Consider the following 17,463-nt stretch of genomic DNA (forward strand, 5'->3'; position numbering starts at 1 on the left):
TAAACATCTTTTACCCTTCGCTACTCGCGCGGCGTCTAGTAGACGCCATTCATATTGTTATAATTTTCCTTCGCTTGTCCTTGATATAATTATCACACTGTAGTTTCCGTGAAACCTACTCGTCAGCACGAATTTTTTAAATAACAAAAACGCTCGTCTCCGTGTCCCCAAGTCGGTGCGTACCTCATTCCGTTTTTCGTGCTCGTCGGCGATAAATAAATTTAAGTGATTAAAATGTCGAAACGATCTAGTTCCTTTGTTCGCCGGGATAAAAGTGGTGAAATAAAACGTTTAAAAAGACAATTAAAAGATATGCAGGAGCAATTAACCAATATTCTAAGTTCATCTAGTTCCAGCGAGGAATCACCAGGTAGGGTTTTTTACGGTTTTACATTGGAAATGTTTTTTTTTGATGTTGCAAAACCTGAAATGAAATCGTACGATTTTTTCAGTTGTAATAATTTTACAAATATTAAAATATCAAACACAGGGGGCTATATTTTAATTTAATTTAGCAAGGGACTTATCAGATCTTAAAATAATTACTGCAGGTTCGGTTCGGAGGTCATTAGGCCGTCGACTTCCTTTCCTTGTTTATTTATTTCTTTTATTTAAAAGCAAGGTTGTTTATGAAATTAAACCCTAATGATTTTTTGGCTCAAAAAGTTTTATAGGCCAAATTGACGTGCGTTAGTTTGGTAAATTATCGCTTATTATTACTATAAATCGAGTGAATTTATAGGCTTAGATAAAATGCCCATCATACTTTGCCATTAATTCAGGCGAATTTTGGCAAATAAGTATATGGATATGCATATTGTATATACACTATTAAGTAGAACTTAATAAACTAAATTAACGTGCGTTATTTTAGTTAAAAATATGCGTTTACAATCGAGCGATGGTATACGCATAGCGAACCAGGGGTCTGGATGTAACCTTTTTGCTATTAGATCGGGCGATCTTTAGCAGATATTTTAGGAAATAGTCCTATGAAATTATAAGTAAAGAGGGTTTATCTTTACAGATGCTTCAGATAATGAGTCACAAGAATCACAAGTTCTGGGTGCTTTACCAACAACCAATCAATTGCATCCCTTAGAGCCAGAAATTACAATAATTGAGGATAGTGCTACCCAGGCAAATACTAATATTCCAGAACAAAATATTACTGGACTTGGTATTAACCCCGATTGCGTTACTACTGAAGGAAAACCCCTACATGAGGAAATTGTGGTTCGATGGACCTCATATTTGTTAAAAGGCCTAACTAAAGATCAGAGAAGGGAGATAATAAATAAATATAAAATTCCAGCTAACTGTAAAGCTCTGATTCCTCCCCAGGTCAATAGTGAGATTCAGGCTTGCTTGCCAAGAGCAGCGCACGAACATGATTGTTTCATGATAGCACTCCAAGAGCAACTGGCTCATGGACTATCAGCAGTGGGGACTGTGTTAGAAAAAATGTTACCATTTCCAGAACAGGCAAATGAATTAAAAATCTTGGCAGACGCCTGTCAGTTGTTCACCAATATACATAATGCCATCTCAACTCATCGTAAGTTTAAAATAGTTCCTCACCTAAACGGGGACTGTAAAAAAGTGGCAAAGACGATGGAAATAGATGAATTTTTATTCAGTAAAAATTTTGCTGAGGCAGTTAAAAATGAACAATCCATGAAGAAATCTAGCACCGTCTTCAAGAAGAAAGCTGTACCTTCATCATACAGCGCCCCGGGTACTTCAGGTTACCATCAGCCCAGCTATTTAAACTACCAGCGTCAACCGAACAGGGACAGAATGAAACAAAAGAAGGAGAGGAAGCCATCAGATCGTTACCACAAGCAGAGTGTCAGGAAATATCCATACCGGAAGTGATTTCTGCACTAGAGGTATATCCTTATGCGAAACGTCTTTCACAATTTTTACAGGTTTGGGAAACTCTAACCCAGGACCGGGCGGTCTTGGGCTGGGTTAAAGGGATATTTATAAACTTTTCCTCAAAACCTAAACAAACAATTGAACCTTTAGTAAAAATTGTGAAAGATCAAAAAAGAAATGAATATGAACAGTCATTAAAACAATTACTTAAAATAGGCTGTATTGAGAGTTGTTGTCCAATAGAAGGTCAATTTGTATCTTCTTATTTTTTAGTAAAAAAACCAAATGGGGAACATAGATTTATATTGAATTTAAAAAAACTTAATGCCTTTATTCAAGCTCCTCATTTTAAATTGGAGGACTATAGAACCGTTTTAAAACTTATAAATAGAAATTATTTTCTCTCAAAAATTGACCTGAAGGATGCATATTTTTTAGTATCGATAAGGAAAAATTATAGAAAATATTTTAGATTTAGGTTTAATAATATCTTGTACCAATTTAATAGTTTGCCCTTCGGTCTTAACATAGCCCCTTACATATTTACCAAAATTCTTAAGCCAATAGCAAGAGCTCTTAGGCTTTTAGGAATTATAACAGTTTTTTATTTGGATGATATTTTAATAATGAGCGATAACAAGGAGGAGTGTCAAAAGAACACCTCACTAGCAGTGAACCTCCTTCAGAGTTTGGGTTTTATAATAAATAAGAACAAAAGTATATTAACACCCATACAATGCATACAATTTTTAGGTTTTAATTATGATACTATAAAAATGTGTATTTCTCTTCCAGAAGACAAGATAAGAAATATACAGCAATTAATAAAAAAATTTAAAAGGGAAAATAAAAAGCACACTCTTAGGGAGTTTGCTGCTTTAATAGGTAAATTGGTAGCTTCTTGTCCCGCGACAGAATATGGGTTCGCACATATAAAACCCTTTGAAAGAATAAAACAGGCATATTTACAGGGCGACTATCTTAATTACTGTAAAAAAATAAACATACCAAAATGTTTATGGGAGGAATTAGATTGGTGGCAAAACAATATAGGATTAGGACAGAATATAAAGCCTAAAGCTTTCTCGAGCGAGATATTTTCTGACGCTTCACAATCTGGCTGGGGCGCTTTTTGTGAAGGATCTAGTTGTCACGGTTTCTGGGACAACCAGGAAATAAAAATTCACATAAATTATTTGGAAATCAAGGCCGCGTACTATGCCTTGAAATCTTTTACTAAAGGCAAAACAAATGTTCGCATTTTACTAAGGATAGACAACCAAACAGCCATATCTTGTATAAATCGAGGGGGAAGCGTAAAATACTCCTATTTAAACAATATTGTTAAAGAAATGTGGCGCTGGTGCGAGGAAAGGCATATTTTAATTTTTGCTAGCTACATTCCATCTGCCGCAAACTTTAATGCTGATAAGGAATCAAGGTCACTATCCATAGATACAGAATATGAATTAAATAATAGAGAGTTTAATAAAATCATAGACTTTTTTGGATACCCTGAAATAGATCTTTTTGCCACGAGGCTCAATAAAAAATGCCCAAGATTTGTTTCATGGTTTCCTGACCCAGAGTCCGTTTCTGTGGACGCTTTCACAGAAGATTGGTCGAAATTTTATTTTTACGCCTTCCCTCCCTTTTCAATTATCACTAAAGTATTGGAAAAAATTATACAAGATAGGGCCTTAGGAATCCTAGTTGTTCCCCATTGGCCAACCCAGCCTTGGTTTCCACTATTTAATAAATTATTAATCACATCTCCTATTACCTTTTATCCACATAAACATCTTCTTATTTCCCCTTTTAGGGAGAGTCATCCGCTTCACAAGGAAATTTCCCTGGTGGCAGGGAAATTATCCGGAGGACTTTCTTCAAAAAAGGAATTCCCAATGACGCCATTGAAGTTTTAATGGCCTCTATAACAGAGGGCACCCTTAAGCAATATTCTTCGTGTTTTAAAAAATATTGGGTTTTCTGTTTAAATAAAAGAGAAGATCCATTAGTATATAATTTACAAATATATTTAGAGTTTTTAGTGGACATTCTGAACAAGGAGAACTCCTTTTCAGTAATTAATTCTTATAGGTCGGCACTAAACTTATTATTCAGCCCATCTACAATAGATGAAAAAATTATAAATAGGTTTTTAAAAGGAGTATCTAACATACGTCCACCAAAACCAAAGTACAGCTTTACGTGGAACCCTGATCCGGTTTTGAAATACTTAGAAGCATTATACCCGTTAGATAGTTTAAGTTTAGAGGACTTAACTTATAAGCTTGTCACACTTATGGCATTAGTGTCAGCTAGTAGAGTACAAACCCTTTCCATGATTAAAATAAATAATATTAACGTATCTTTAGAGAGAATCGAAATTCAAATTACAGATAGGATAAAGACAACCGCTTTAGGAAGAAACCAACCCTTACTAATCTTTCCTTACTTTAGAAATAAACCACAATTATGTGTGGCGTCCACTATAGAGACCTACATTAAAATTACAGAGCCTCATCGTAAGGTTAAAGAACAAAATCTCTTTCTTACTATTAAAAAGCCTTTTCACGCCGCGTCATCGCAAACCATTAGTCATTGGATCAAGAAGACGTTGAATCAAGCAGGAGTAGATACGTCTATTTTTTCGGCTCATAGTGTACGCCACGCATCAACCTCTGCAGCGTTTAGGGCAGGTGTTAGTATAGAACAAATAAAAAATACAGCGGGTTGGACACCTTTTTCAAATACGTTTTTTAACTATTATAATAAACCGTTAAAAGAACCAAATGACAAGTTTGCTAAGGCTATTATTAAGTAACCTAATTAATTGTAATTATTGTTTACATTATACACTTTTTATTATGTTAGTTTAGCAAGTAAGCTTTGTTAATGAAGTAGATTAAGTCTCTGTTCTCCAGATTTTTAGGAGTTATAAAAATAAATATTACTTTTTCAGAAAATCACCCTTTTTACTCTGAACATCTACAGTGTGATAATTATATCAAGGACAAGCGAAGGAAAATTAAATAATTAATCGACTTACCTGAAGGAGGATTAATTATAATTTTCCGAGCTTGTCCGTAGATATAATTATATCCCAGCCCACCCTTAGATATTTAAAAATATGTTATGTACTTATTTAGTTCCCAGATATCAGGTGATTTTCAGTACACATGCACTCCAACGGAATGAGGTACGCACCGACTTGGGGACACGGAGACGAGCGTTTTTGTTATTTAAAAAATTCGTGCTGACGAGTAGGTTTCACGGAAACTACAGTGTGATAATTATATCTACGGACAAGCTCGGAAAATTATAATTAATCCTCCTTCAGGTAAGTCGATTAATTATTTAATTATAGTTAGTCTAAATTGTAAGTTTGGACTGATAGCGCTGTCAGCGGTCATGTACCTTCCTTATGCATTGCGATTACTTGCATGAGAATAGTCTATGTTGAAACGCAGTGAAGTTATTAGCGAATTTTTACATGTGGAGTCTGTACATATTTGTATTGTTTTGTAGTGTTTGATATAAATTTTTTATAGTCGAAGAGATTTTTTGATCTGCTTGTTGAAAAAGATGCAGAAATTCTGCGGGAATTAGCTGAGGACGAGAGCAATGTATTGTCGGATGCTGAGGATAGTAATGAAGGTGAAGAAGACACCGTAGAGAACCAGTTGGAAAGCTCAGATACAGAACAAGAAGTATCTAGTGAAGATGACGAAGAGGTAGAAGAACCAGTGGTAAATAAGATATTGGGAAAAGATAAAATAATAAGATGGAAACTACAGATGCCTGTTCAGAACATCAGAACTCGTTCACATAATATTGTCAGCCATTTGCTTGGGGTCAAAGGTGCAGCTAGAAATGCAAGATCTGTTTTAGCTTGTTGAAGTGCTTTTTTTGACGACGATATGTTAAACCTAATTGTCAGTAATACTAATAAGTATATTTCTAGTAAAAAGAATTCATATAGCAGAGAAAGAGACTGCAAGATTACCAACTTGTCTTAACTTTGGTTTGCATTTATTGGTTTGTTGTATATGGCAGGATTCCATAAGAATAGTCGACTAAACACAGTAGACCTTTGGGCTATTGATAACTCTGGCATTGAGCTTTTCCGAATTAAAATGTCTCGAAATAGAAAAAATTAATTCTCGAAAAAATTATTGATTAATTTTTTTTTATTTTATATTATTTGATTATGTTACTCATGGATTACTTTGCAATTTAAATTATTATCTTGAGTTAAAAATGGCTTATTTAATGTCTCTGTTATCTTGACATTTTATATTATTTGATTTTGTGGACATTATATATTATTATCTGTTCAATATTGAAATACATTTATATAAATGTAACCCAGTTTAATTCGTGAATATTTCATTATATATCATATTTAATATCTTTGTTTAATGTAAAATAAATATTTACAGTAATTTTGGACTTTTTTTTCGATAATAGAAGAGGCAATAACACATTAGTTACCTTGGCGTCTCCTAGACACCGCGCGAGTAACTGCGTGAGGAACTATTATGACGCGGTTAACGGAGGGTTAATAACGTAGGCTGGCCCTTATTTGAACATAGTAAACCTTTTGTTTCTTTGATTTTTATAGTTTCATAACATTAAAATATACAATCCACGTTTCTGAGTTTTATTGTTTCAAGCATAATATTGAAGCAAATAATAAAAAATAGTTAAAGCCAAAGCCAGATTGATAGATCTGTTAAGCAGTTATTAACATATAGCGATATATTAAAAGTGGTTTATAACCTAAAATCAAATGCAATTAAAAAAAATTAAATTTAAATCCTATTTTACACTGTTGTCCATTTTTAATTTCTCATACTAGACATCTTGTAAACTTTTGCTTGATATCAGGTACATTTCTTGATTCATGGATGCACGCCAAAGTCAGTCCATTGTGCAAATGTAACAACCCTAAGGAATTTAGCGACCTTCGATCAATCTCAACCCTTGCTTATAGAAAAAGATTTTAGAAAAAGTAATGGAGACTCAGATTGGCACATAAATTCGAATAATATTTTACCTGTTAAAGAATTATTTCCATAAGGAACATCAGCTGTGTATGTCTATATTATGATTCGATTTTTTTAGGTCTGATGATGCTCTTAATATGAGCAAAACACGCGTAACCTAGTGTTAGAATTAATAAATACTTTTGAGACCGAGACTTTGTGTAGTTCCTTTTAAATTATTGAATCTAGGTCTCTTTGAGAAAATGGACGACTTCCCTGAATTAGTTGTATATGTTTATATTATTGTGTCTCTTCCACTTTTGAAGCTAGCATTGTTAAAGTCTGTGTATTTGTTCTCTACTCCTTATTACCTCCTGACGTATTTGCCGTTTTAATCTTTTTTTATATCGGGACCAACAACACAATACAATATACAAGCACACTATTATCACGAGCACAACTATTAGAATATCAGCAACACGCCACTCGGCGTTACTAGCAGTAGCTGTTGTGCCACCACTATTGCCACTTTGTACAATTACGGTTTCTTCTTTCGATTGATTTTTCCCCATTTTCACGAACTATGTATGTAACTATTTTTTTATCCCGATAAAACTATTATTTACAACTTTTTATTAGTTCCTATTTTCCCAAGAACATATTGGCATGCTTATGCCACTGGCAGGATCGCCATGTAATACGTCAAGGGGATCGTCCTAAAAAGACCAATAAAACAACCATATCTTTGTGTAATGTGAAAAGCTGAAATGATTTATTAAAACAATTATTATATCGATTACACCATATTTCTATAACACAATTACCCAAGTTAAATAGTACCTACGTTAGCAAAACTTGCCTAGAAACCAATGAACTACTAATTATTACTGACTACAGCTAAAATACTAATTTTCACATTAACCAATACATTAATTACCAAATATCCTTATTTACATATTACAAAAGTCTTTCTTTTGTTTTAAATCTGTTAGTATGCATTATTGCACTTGTTATTTATAAAAGTATTACTAATGCTAATATTTAAATATAATAATACTTTTTTAAGTATTTGATATTTATCTTATATTTATTATGGCTTTTTTGCCCGTTGATAAGCAAAAACTTCTAAAAAAAATTTAAAGACTCTACGTTGGGCGCCAAAAATGTTATGCACACTTCAAAATAAACCCAATTTTTTGCTGTCTAAAATCACAAATACATCTCACTTTAGACCAGTGAAAAACTGCTAAATTTCAAGATATACCTCTGCGAGAAATTCTCAAATATTACTTATTAATAAAAAAAAATCTAAATTCAAGACTAATTTACAACTATTACTTATTTGAAGTCCTTGTTACATTACTACGCGTATTTTGCGTGTAGCAAGTTGGTTTACCATTCTTTGTCAAAAAATATTTGATTGTTGAATAATTCTCGTTGACTACTTAAAATGTACGCGGAACGACCAGTATATATTTTGATAATTATTATAATTCTGCGATATTAATCATATTCAAATTTGAAGCATATTTGAATTTAGTTTCTGGATTTGTATTTTATTCTGTAATTCAAATTAAAAAATATAAATTATTCCAAATAGTATTTATTATAAACCAAGCGCAGGATAGTTGGTCCAAAATTAACCACAAATTAGCGCAAAGCAGCCGGCAAGGCGAAGGAAATGCATTTAGCAAACTTTATAGTAAAGTTTGTCGGTAATCTCTCCCCGTTGAATTATTCATCATTCCGGTAAAATTTATGGGTCCCTTGGCATCAGCATGTATATATCGCTTATCGTGCACAACTATCTTACTCCTACTCCTCCTTCGTCAACTTAATACTGCACGATAACCGAAAAACATCTTCGAGAACAGAAAAGGCTGCGCCATATTTTAGACAGATATCATGTCTATCGGAAGTGTCTCTATTTTTTTTTGTGAAAGAAACATGTTTACAGCAGAACCGTTATTTTCTTTTAAGGTAATATCTCAGAGTTTCATGTTTTTTAAATAAAAGCAAATGGTTTTAAGCATGCAAAGATCCGATTATTTTTTGCTTCATTAAATTTATTACGAATTACATTTTTAAACTGCTATCGGCGCTATTTGCTATTCCGTAACAGTTTCTCCGATTTCCCACATTGTCAGAGTAAAATCACTTAAAGCAAAATGGGTAGGGGAGAAAAGGCACCTTTTGGTAACTCTGCCGCTGCCGCTGTTGCTTTTATTGTTTCTCTTTACTTTGGCGGCGTTTTGTCTTTATAAATGGCTGCGCTCTCGCCAGCAAAACTTTGTGTTTATTTGGTAAGGCAAACAGCCCGGATAAATATGTCAGACCGCAGCTGAATGTAAACTTGTTAATATTAAAACAAAAGTTTGCGCGCGTGATGTAGGCCACACCGCGAGAAGGGAAGCCGCTATTTTAGGACCGATTTCAAAAGGTTTAGTGTATAGCTCCACCGATGTCCTATGAATTGGGAATTAACAATAGCTTTAGCGCATAGTTTTGTATGACTCGGTTACGTTTTTGAGGAGGGTGAAAAGTACAGAAGTAGTAGCAAATCCAATATCAAGAATTAAATTTTCTATTACTTTCGACAAGTAAAACTATAAAACTAACGAAAAAAAAATTACTGAGCGTCCATGTGTATTAGGAGGCTGAATTATACAATAACTCAGTTTTTTATCTAAGTTAGGTTATACGTTTGGTATACATAAATAATTTTCCTTTATGTGATCCTGACTCTGAATTTGGTCAGTTTGCAAATAACACAACTATCATAAAATTAGATTTTGTATTTGAGTTGGAGTAAAAAAGGACAGCGAAGAACGAGGTTCCGATGTGGAGAGTGTAAAATCGTACAATTTCGGCCTTAGAACATTGAAAGGCTAGAATTAGTAAACAACAACTTTGTTTGAGTTCAACATGTGCACAGGAACAAGGGGGGTGTTTTATTTACAAACATATTCATCGATTCTCTTTTGTCAAGTTTACACGCAATTTCAAAAGAGAAAATTTTCTCAGCTTTATATCAATACATATTATAATGTTAATTTAACTTATTGTTGTTAAATTTTGAAATAAAAATAAAAGGTAAAAAATAGATATATTTTATTCAAAGTGCAAAAATAACATTTTCAAAGCAAAAAAAATTAATAACATTCTGATTCCTAAAACCGCTTCTAAAAAATATGAAACGGCAACACCGCAAGCAAAAACTGATGTCATCTTGTGAAATATCATCTTGAGCAATAGCTTTGTGTTTACATTCGGCATTTATGAAGTTCTGTGTTTTTTGATTAGTTTTTAGGTTAAAAACTGATACCTTGATATTGTCATAACATTATATCAAGAAACAACCGTTGTCATAAACATAGAATAATAAAAACTTATTAAGAAATCTATAGTAAATATAAACTATTTAAATTCCACAAAAATGCTTTTTATTAGATAAGTACCTTTACTTTATTGAAGTACGTTAAAAAAACGCAAAACGCAAACGCAAAACGCAAATTCATATTATAACCTCTATTTAACTCATCTGGAATTGGTATCACCTCTGTCAAATGCCTTTCAAATCCTTCTTGATCTATTATTACATTTTGTAACAAACATATAGCTCTTATAATGTGATCAGCCACTTCTTCATTTGTTTCTATCGCTATTTGGAATATTCAAAATTAAAAATTCCAAATTCACATTCAACAGTTTTACAAGCTCTGAGCAATCGAGTGTTAAAATATTCGCTGTCAATACCAAGATTCGCGCCTCCACATAGTTTTATCAAGTTATTGGGTAACAGGTAGGCTTCATCGCCGATAAAAACAAAAGGCATCTCCACATTTGTATGAGGCAAAAAATCACTAGGCGGAATATTTAGACGATAATTTGATAAATGTTTAAACATTTTAGAGGATCCAAATGAACCTCCATCGCTTTGCTTCCTATAACGGAGTGTATGAGGAACCGAATCACATAGTAAATGCATTTGCGTTCTATTTCCAAAGTGTTTATACCTCTACAAACAATGATAAAACTGACCATCTGTTATTCAATCCAAATGATAACCATGTAGTTTCAAATCTCCGTCTGCATAGATGATATTTCTGAGTTGGAAATTGAACAAACTTTGAAAAATATGAAGAGTAAGTTTAGTTCGGGCCATGATCTTATTCTCTGTTTTCTACTAAAAGATTGTAGTGCTGTTTTCGCTAAGCCTCTTAAATATCTTTTTAATTTGGCCTTAAAGACATCCACATTTCCGTCATGCTGGAAACTGGCTAGGATATGTCCGATATTAAAAAAGGGGGATGCTTCTGATATTGCCAATTACAGACCAATTGCGATTCTCAATAGTTTCGGAAAGGTCTTTGAAAAAGTCATATACAACCGTATGTTTCCAGCAGTTCATATACTCGTCGCCACTTAGCAACATGGATTTATGCCCCAACGTTCTACAATGTCTAATCTGCTTCAATTTACTCAATTTTTAAGTGATGCTATTGATGACGTCGGCCAGACTGATTTAGTTTACACAGACTTCTCAAATTGACCTTACTATACTGTACTTAAAAAACTATGCTCTTTTGGATCTAGTCCAGCACTTGTCTCTTTTTTTAGATCATATCTTACTTCAAGGCAACAATTTGTTTCTTATAACGGCTTCAAGTCTGAGTTGTATTTGGCTTCATCTGGGGTGCCTCAAGGATCGAATTTGGGGCCTTTACTGCTCTTACTTTTCATCAATGACCTTTCCCGCGCCTTAACTTGTAAAAACTTACTGTTTGCTAACGATTTGAAAATATATTGCAGAATCAATAGTATTGACGACTGTGTATTTCTCCAACATCAACTTAATATTTTACACACCTGGTGTATAAAGAATAAACTTAAAATAAATATATCTAAATGTAAAGTAGTGACATTCACTCGGAAATAGGGTTGCCAAGTTTTCCACAAGCCAAAGGAGGACTTTTCTGGAAAGAGGGGGGGAGGGGGTGTGCATGCCTGCATGGAAGAACGAGAGGTTTTCGTAGGGCGGGAAGCATGATGTAATAAAATTTAATAAATGTATAATTTCATGCAAACATAAATTATATTTCTTATATTGCAATTTGCAAACATAACGTAAATAAATTTTGTAACGAAAATAAATAAATTCTAACGAACAAATAATAAAAATTAACAACACAAAAAAAAAGGAAAATATTATATGCAAACTTAATCTAATAACGCAAAACGAATCAGTCTAAAAGAAGTGCCTATTGTGGCAATACAAATAAAAAACGAAACTTAAGAAAAACTTGACAGAAATTAAACAGATACTGATAAAACGACATACAATAATAATTATCAGCTCTTAGGGAAACAAAAATTTATATTTCTGCTCAGATTTTGCGGCAGATAATAAAGAATTATTTGATTTTATTTTTTTGTAAAAATCAACACACTTTTCGGGCTGATTAAAAAAAATTATAATTTCGCTTTTAATTAGCTCTTTTGAAGCTTTGTTTCTTTCATCTCGCCACTTCGTGTTCATAACAAAGAAAACCCTTTCGGGAAAAGCGGAACTAGCTGGCATGCTTAAAATATATGATATCACTCTAAAAATATTAATAATATTGGGAATTTCGATTGCATTAAAAATGTCTACATATTTGGCTACCGTATCACAATTTATAAAATTAGGATCTACTGTTTTCAGCCTATCAAAAACTTTTTCAAATACCTGGCACTCGTCAAATAATTTATCACAGTCTAATCCTATTATGTCCTGCAAACGCAACCGCGTAATAACATTAATAATGTCATCATAATTAAAGCATTTTTCACTTAGTGATATTTTGCTTAATAAATGTGAAGTTGAATTTTGGTCCAGTTCACATCTATCTTTACAATATTTTATGGCAATCTCTTGAAATGAAGCAAAATCTGCCTCAATACTTTTCTTTTCGCTTTCAGGTATTTTTTTCAAAAGCTCTATAACCTTAAATCCAAAAAATTTCTTATTGACCCTATCAGATAATTTAGTTAAATATGTCTCTATTATTTGAAAGATGTTTAAAACTGTTGTGTCATTTGATTCTAGTTTTAATACCGTGTCTTGAAAAATTTTTAGAATGTGGGATAAAAAGTTTAAATATATTAAAACCTTGTCTGGAATTTCATTATCAGTAGAGATTAACAAGGCTGATTTAACTACCTTTGGTAAATCTTCTGCCGATAGAAAATAAGATTTTAGAGCATCCCATAACAACACAACTCTATCAATAGCCGGTGCCATTGATAGCCATCGGGTTGTTACATGACGTAAAATTTCTTTAAATTCTGTATCAGTAAAATCGCAAAATTCACTGAATTTATCTCTTCTTTTTGCCGAGTTGTAAAAGTGAGCATAAATATTTAGAATGATATTCTCCACATCTAGATTTAAATTTTCCAAAGATTTTTTTAAACTGTTATGGATTAAATGAGCATAACAGTTAGCTTTAAAAACATTCTTATTTTTGTCACATATTAATTTGTATAAAGAATTGTGTTTTCCATAGTTGGAATTTGTATTATCCGCGTTAAAGGCTGTAATATGGGTAAAATCTAAGTGTAGTTTTTTTAATGAGGTTTCTAGCATTTTAAACATACTCTCGCTACTTTCATCATTATTCTCAACAAAATCTAGAACTACGTTTTGAATACCGCTTTTATCAAAATATTGTATACAAATTGGAAAAAACTTTCTATTTTTTTTATTTGATGCGTCGGTCTGTATAGCAAAAAAAATATCTTGTGACTTTAAATTAGAAACAATATTTTCCAAAATAAAAGGTGCTAAAACATTTTGAACTATAGCAGTAGCACAGCATAAAGAAACCAGCAGTCGCACTTCAATAAAAATACATTGGCTTGAATAAGCGAGTTCGGTGCATGTGTACTAACGCAGGCGCGGCATATTTGCTTATAGTATGGATGCCGCTAACACTCGCTACGGTCCACGCTGCTTTTGCCTTGGTTAGAGCCGGACTTAAACATTTTTTTAGATATTATTATCTTGTAAAATAAAAATACCTACATAGTACAAATATTTATTTTTTAATATTAATAAAGTTCATACATTAACAAAATATTTAAACAAAAATAAACATCGCATTTCTACATCTAACAACGACGATATAGAAGAATACGTGCAGGAAGTTAATTAGGTATGTACCATAAATTTAAGAGACCATTCTTTAAGTAATTTTAATCAAAATCACAAAAGTTTTTATAAAAAACGCTACGCTTTGTAAAAACGCTATCAAAATAGTCACTAAGTACGGCGCTGAACTAGGCGATACACCTATGAACACAGTTCGATAAACAGTGAGCTCCGCATCCGGAGAACATGGCTGCGGCATGTTGCGGCATGGCTAAGGATGCGATTAGTTCGCTTACATTTTCGAGCGGAGTGCGACTGCTGGTTTCTTTATGCTGTGGCAGTAGCTTTTGTTCTTCCACAAGATATTTTTTTTGCTATTTTAGAATCTGAAAACGTTTCTTAGTCTAGTTTTAAACCGCAGTCCAATGAATTGTATGACATGCTATGTTTCACACAATGATAAATATTGGCAACTTCTACAGCAATGACTGTTAATTCCTCATCAGTGTTTGATTTAACATAAGAATTTGTTATTGATTTGCTCGTTGAAGCAGCTTCACTCATTGAACGATGACTGGCAGTTTTTTCGTGGTTAGAAAGAGCTGTATATCCCTTATATTCTACACTAAAATGCGATCTACATATTACACAATATGCCTGAGTTGTTTTTTTATTTTCTTCTATATTAAAAGGATATTTTTTCACCCAGGAAAACTCTTTAAGCCAGGCGTCATTGAAATAGCTGGAACGCTTCACTTTCTTACTTTTTGGAGTCGAAGTTAATGATTGATCCATAATTCAATATATAGGGCCTGTAGTAGCCCAAATTGCGATAAATCGCTCAATCTGGCCACACTGCTGATAGATATTATTAAAATAGAGACAAGACAACACTAAAATCTAAAATCACCAAAAAAATCAGCCGGACCTACACCGCCGCCGCCGGCGCCGTCTGTTACAAACATAGACGTATAACCAAGGACATATCCTTGTTTATACGTCTATGGTTATTGGTTACAAAATACCACCGTCCGCCGTACGGTACCTACGCTACAAAAATAAAACAACTATACGGGCGAAGGGCGAGACATCTATCGACTGCTATATAAATTGTTAGCGTACGAAACTCTTAAATAAAAGAAAATAATAGCGATAAATATAGTAAAATAAAGATAGTCGCTAAATAGCCGCTAAATTGACTTAAAAATTAAAAGCAGGATTTAGTGTAAAAGCAGTTCAAAAGGAGGACATTTGGGTAGAAAAGGAGAAAGGAGAGCTCACAGCAAGAAAGGAGGACTGTCCTCCCGAAAGGAAGACACTTGGCAACCCTACTCGGAAACGTAAACCATTAAATTACGTATACAGTATCAGTTCTGAAGAATTAGAGCATTGTGAAAATATACATGATTTGGGAGTTACATTTGATATCCAACTGACATTTATTCCCCACACTTAGTTAGTCCTTTCATCCGCAAATAGACTTTTAGGTTTCATAATGAGACACTGTAAACAATTTACTAATATTACATCTCTTAAAACACTGTTTTACTCACTAGTTCGATCAAGACTTGAATATTGCTGCTTAGTGTGGTATCCAATATATCAGATTCATACTATGGCTCTAGAGAATGTTCAAAGAACATTCCTCAAATTTTTGCATTTGAAGGAAACTGGTGTCTATCCTCAAAGAGGATTTGATAATGCTCTTTTACTGTCTCAGTTTAATATCGATTCTCTTAATTTTAGAAGGATGCTTGTTTCTAATAAGTTTATATATAAGCTTACTCACAATCTTATTGATTCGCCCTATCTTTTATCAATGTTAAACTTTAGAGTACCAAGATGTAACTCACGGCTTACCGAAACATTTTATTATCCTCATTCGAGAACTAACATTGGTAAGAGGTCACCAATTTTTGTTATGACCACAAATTTTAACAGCATCTCTGCTTTGTGCAATATACATAACTGTTCTCTTAGCCAAGTAGGTATTTCCACTAGGGAAATTTTCTCCCCTCTTATTTAAGTTAGATGTGTAGGTCTTATAGCGTAAGCACATATTGTATTTTTCAGTTTTTTTTTCATATTTTATATCTGTTACTTGGTGTGCTACCTTTGTTCTGTAAATGGTTTTGTACTGTTGAACAATAAATAAATAAATAAATAAATATCCGCTAACGTCTATAATAATTAATCGGTAACGAGCATCTGCGCCAGCTTGCAATACAATTGAATAAAAATGTTTGTTTCTGGCATATTATGATACGTATATGTTTTCAATCTATGGCGACTTTGTAATTTGAAAAACTCCATATTTTGTAAAGCTCCTTAGCAACTGTTTTAAAGTCCTTAGCTCTAAGGTGTGTCATATGAATGGGTTGTAATACTTCCCAAATCGCCATAAAATTTGCTTCACAATGTTCCCCACAGTGCTGTTTTCCATTTGAAACTCGAATGATAAGTGTACAAACAAAGCGCCAGTACGTAAATATCTAAAAACATTATTTAGTACTAAAGTTGTCCTGAGAGTGGGTCAAAAACAGAACTTTTACTGCAAGGTCACAACAAGTTGCTCTTCTGGTAAAATTGGTTGACTGTGACATTTAAGCCATTTCTTTTGTAAGCGCGGGGTTATTATCCTTCATTATAATCAAAAGTTTCCCTCTGCATTCTTAAATATGAGAAAAAGTGATCGAGATGATTACGTAACTCTTTGAATAAATTATGATATTCTCCAAATTCTTGTCTGTTTTGATTAATAAGATGCACCATAAAACTTTGTGGAGCTTTCTGTTGTAAGAACAACTTTGTAGCATTGTTTTCTATTAAATAAAAATCATCACTGTCGCTACTTGAATCCTCCATTTTAACCACTTATTTGCACACCTCGCGGGTTAATTTTCGAATGACTAGCTACAATCTACAAGCATTAACGTGCGAATATCTAACGGTTTTATTACTCTACGAGCTCTTTGCAGCCAGTCTACCAGCGACCATTTAGGCTCATTGTGCGGATACCTTAAGGTGGTTATTTGAGCTGTGGTACTTTTAGCTGTGGGGTAGCATACCAACGAAACTGGGCAGCAAGAAAAAAGATACTTAGTGCTAACATCAAATCTTATCATCTGTTGCAATGGCAAACTTATCAACCGCCTTTTTAAGTTCGAGGCCATGAAAACAAAAATCTAGTGGAAGAAAGTCGAATTGTGAGAAAACTAATTGAGCAATTTGAGAAGAACGCAATACTTCAAGATGAAGATAATCACTTACTCAAGGATACAATACAATATTTGGAAGAAAAACTCCATAAATACAAAGAAACTGAACTGGATCAAAATCAAAACAAAAATCAGCTGGTAGCCGAAACTGTCAATCCGGAAACGCTTTACTTTTATTTTCTTTACTACATTTATTTAGGTGTAATTTATTTGTAGTTATGTTGTTGTTTGTAAAGTTTAT

At 33.2% G+C, this 17,463-nt stretch overlaps 1 protein-coding gene across 1 annotated transcript; it reads left to right on the top strand.

The window, feature by feature from the left end:
- The first annotated feature begins 234 nt into the window (after positions 1-234).
- LOC126742389 (uncharacterized) lies at positions 235-1,878 on the top strand. The gene is made up of 2 exons (XM_050449039.1): positions 235-370; positions 1,028-1,878. Exons 1-2 carry the CDS (start codon positions 235-237, stop codon positions 1,876-1,878), a joined length of 987 nt encoding a protein of 328 aa, XP_050304996.1.
- The last annotated feature ends 15,585 nt before the right edge of the window (positions 1,879-17,463 follow it).

Source organism: Anthonomus grandis, chromosome 11, assembly GCF_022605725.1.
Source record: "Anthonomus grandis grandis chromosome 11, icAntGran1.3, whole genome shotgun sequence".
NCBI lineage: Eukaryota > Metazoa > Arthropoda > Insecta > Coleoptera > Curculionidae > Anthonomus > Anthonomus grandis.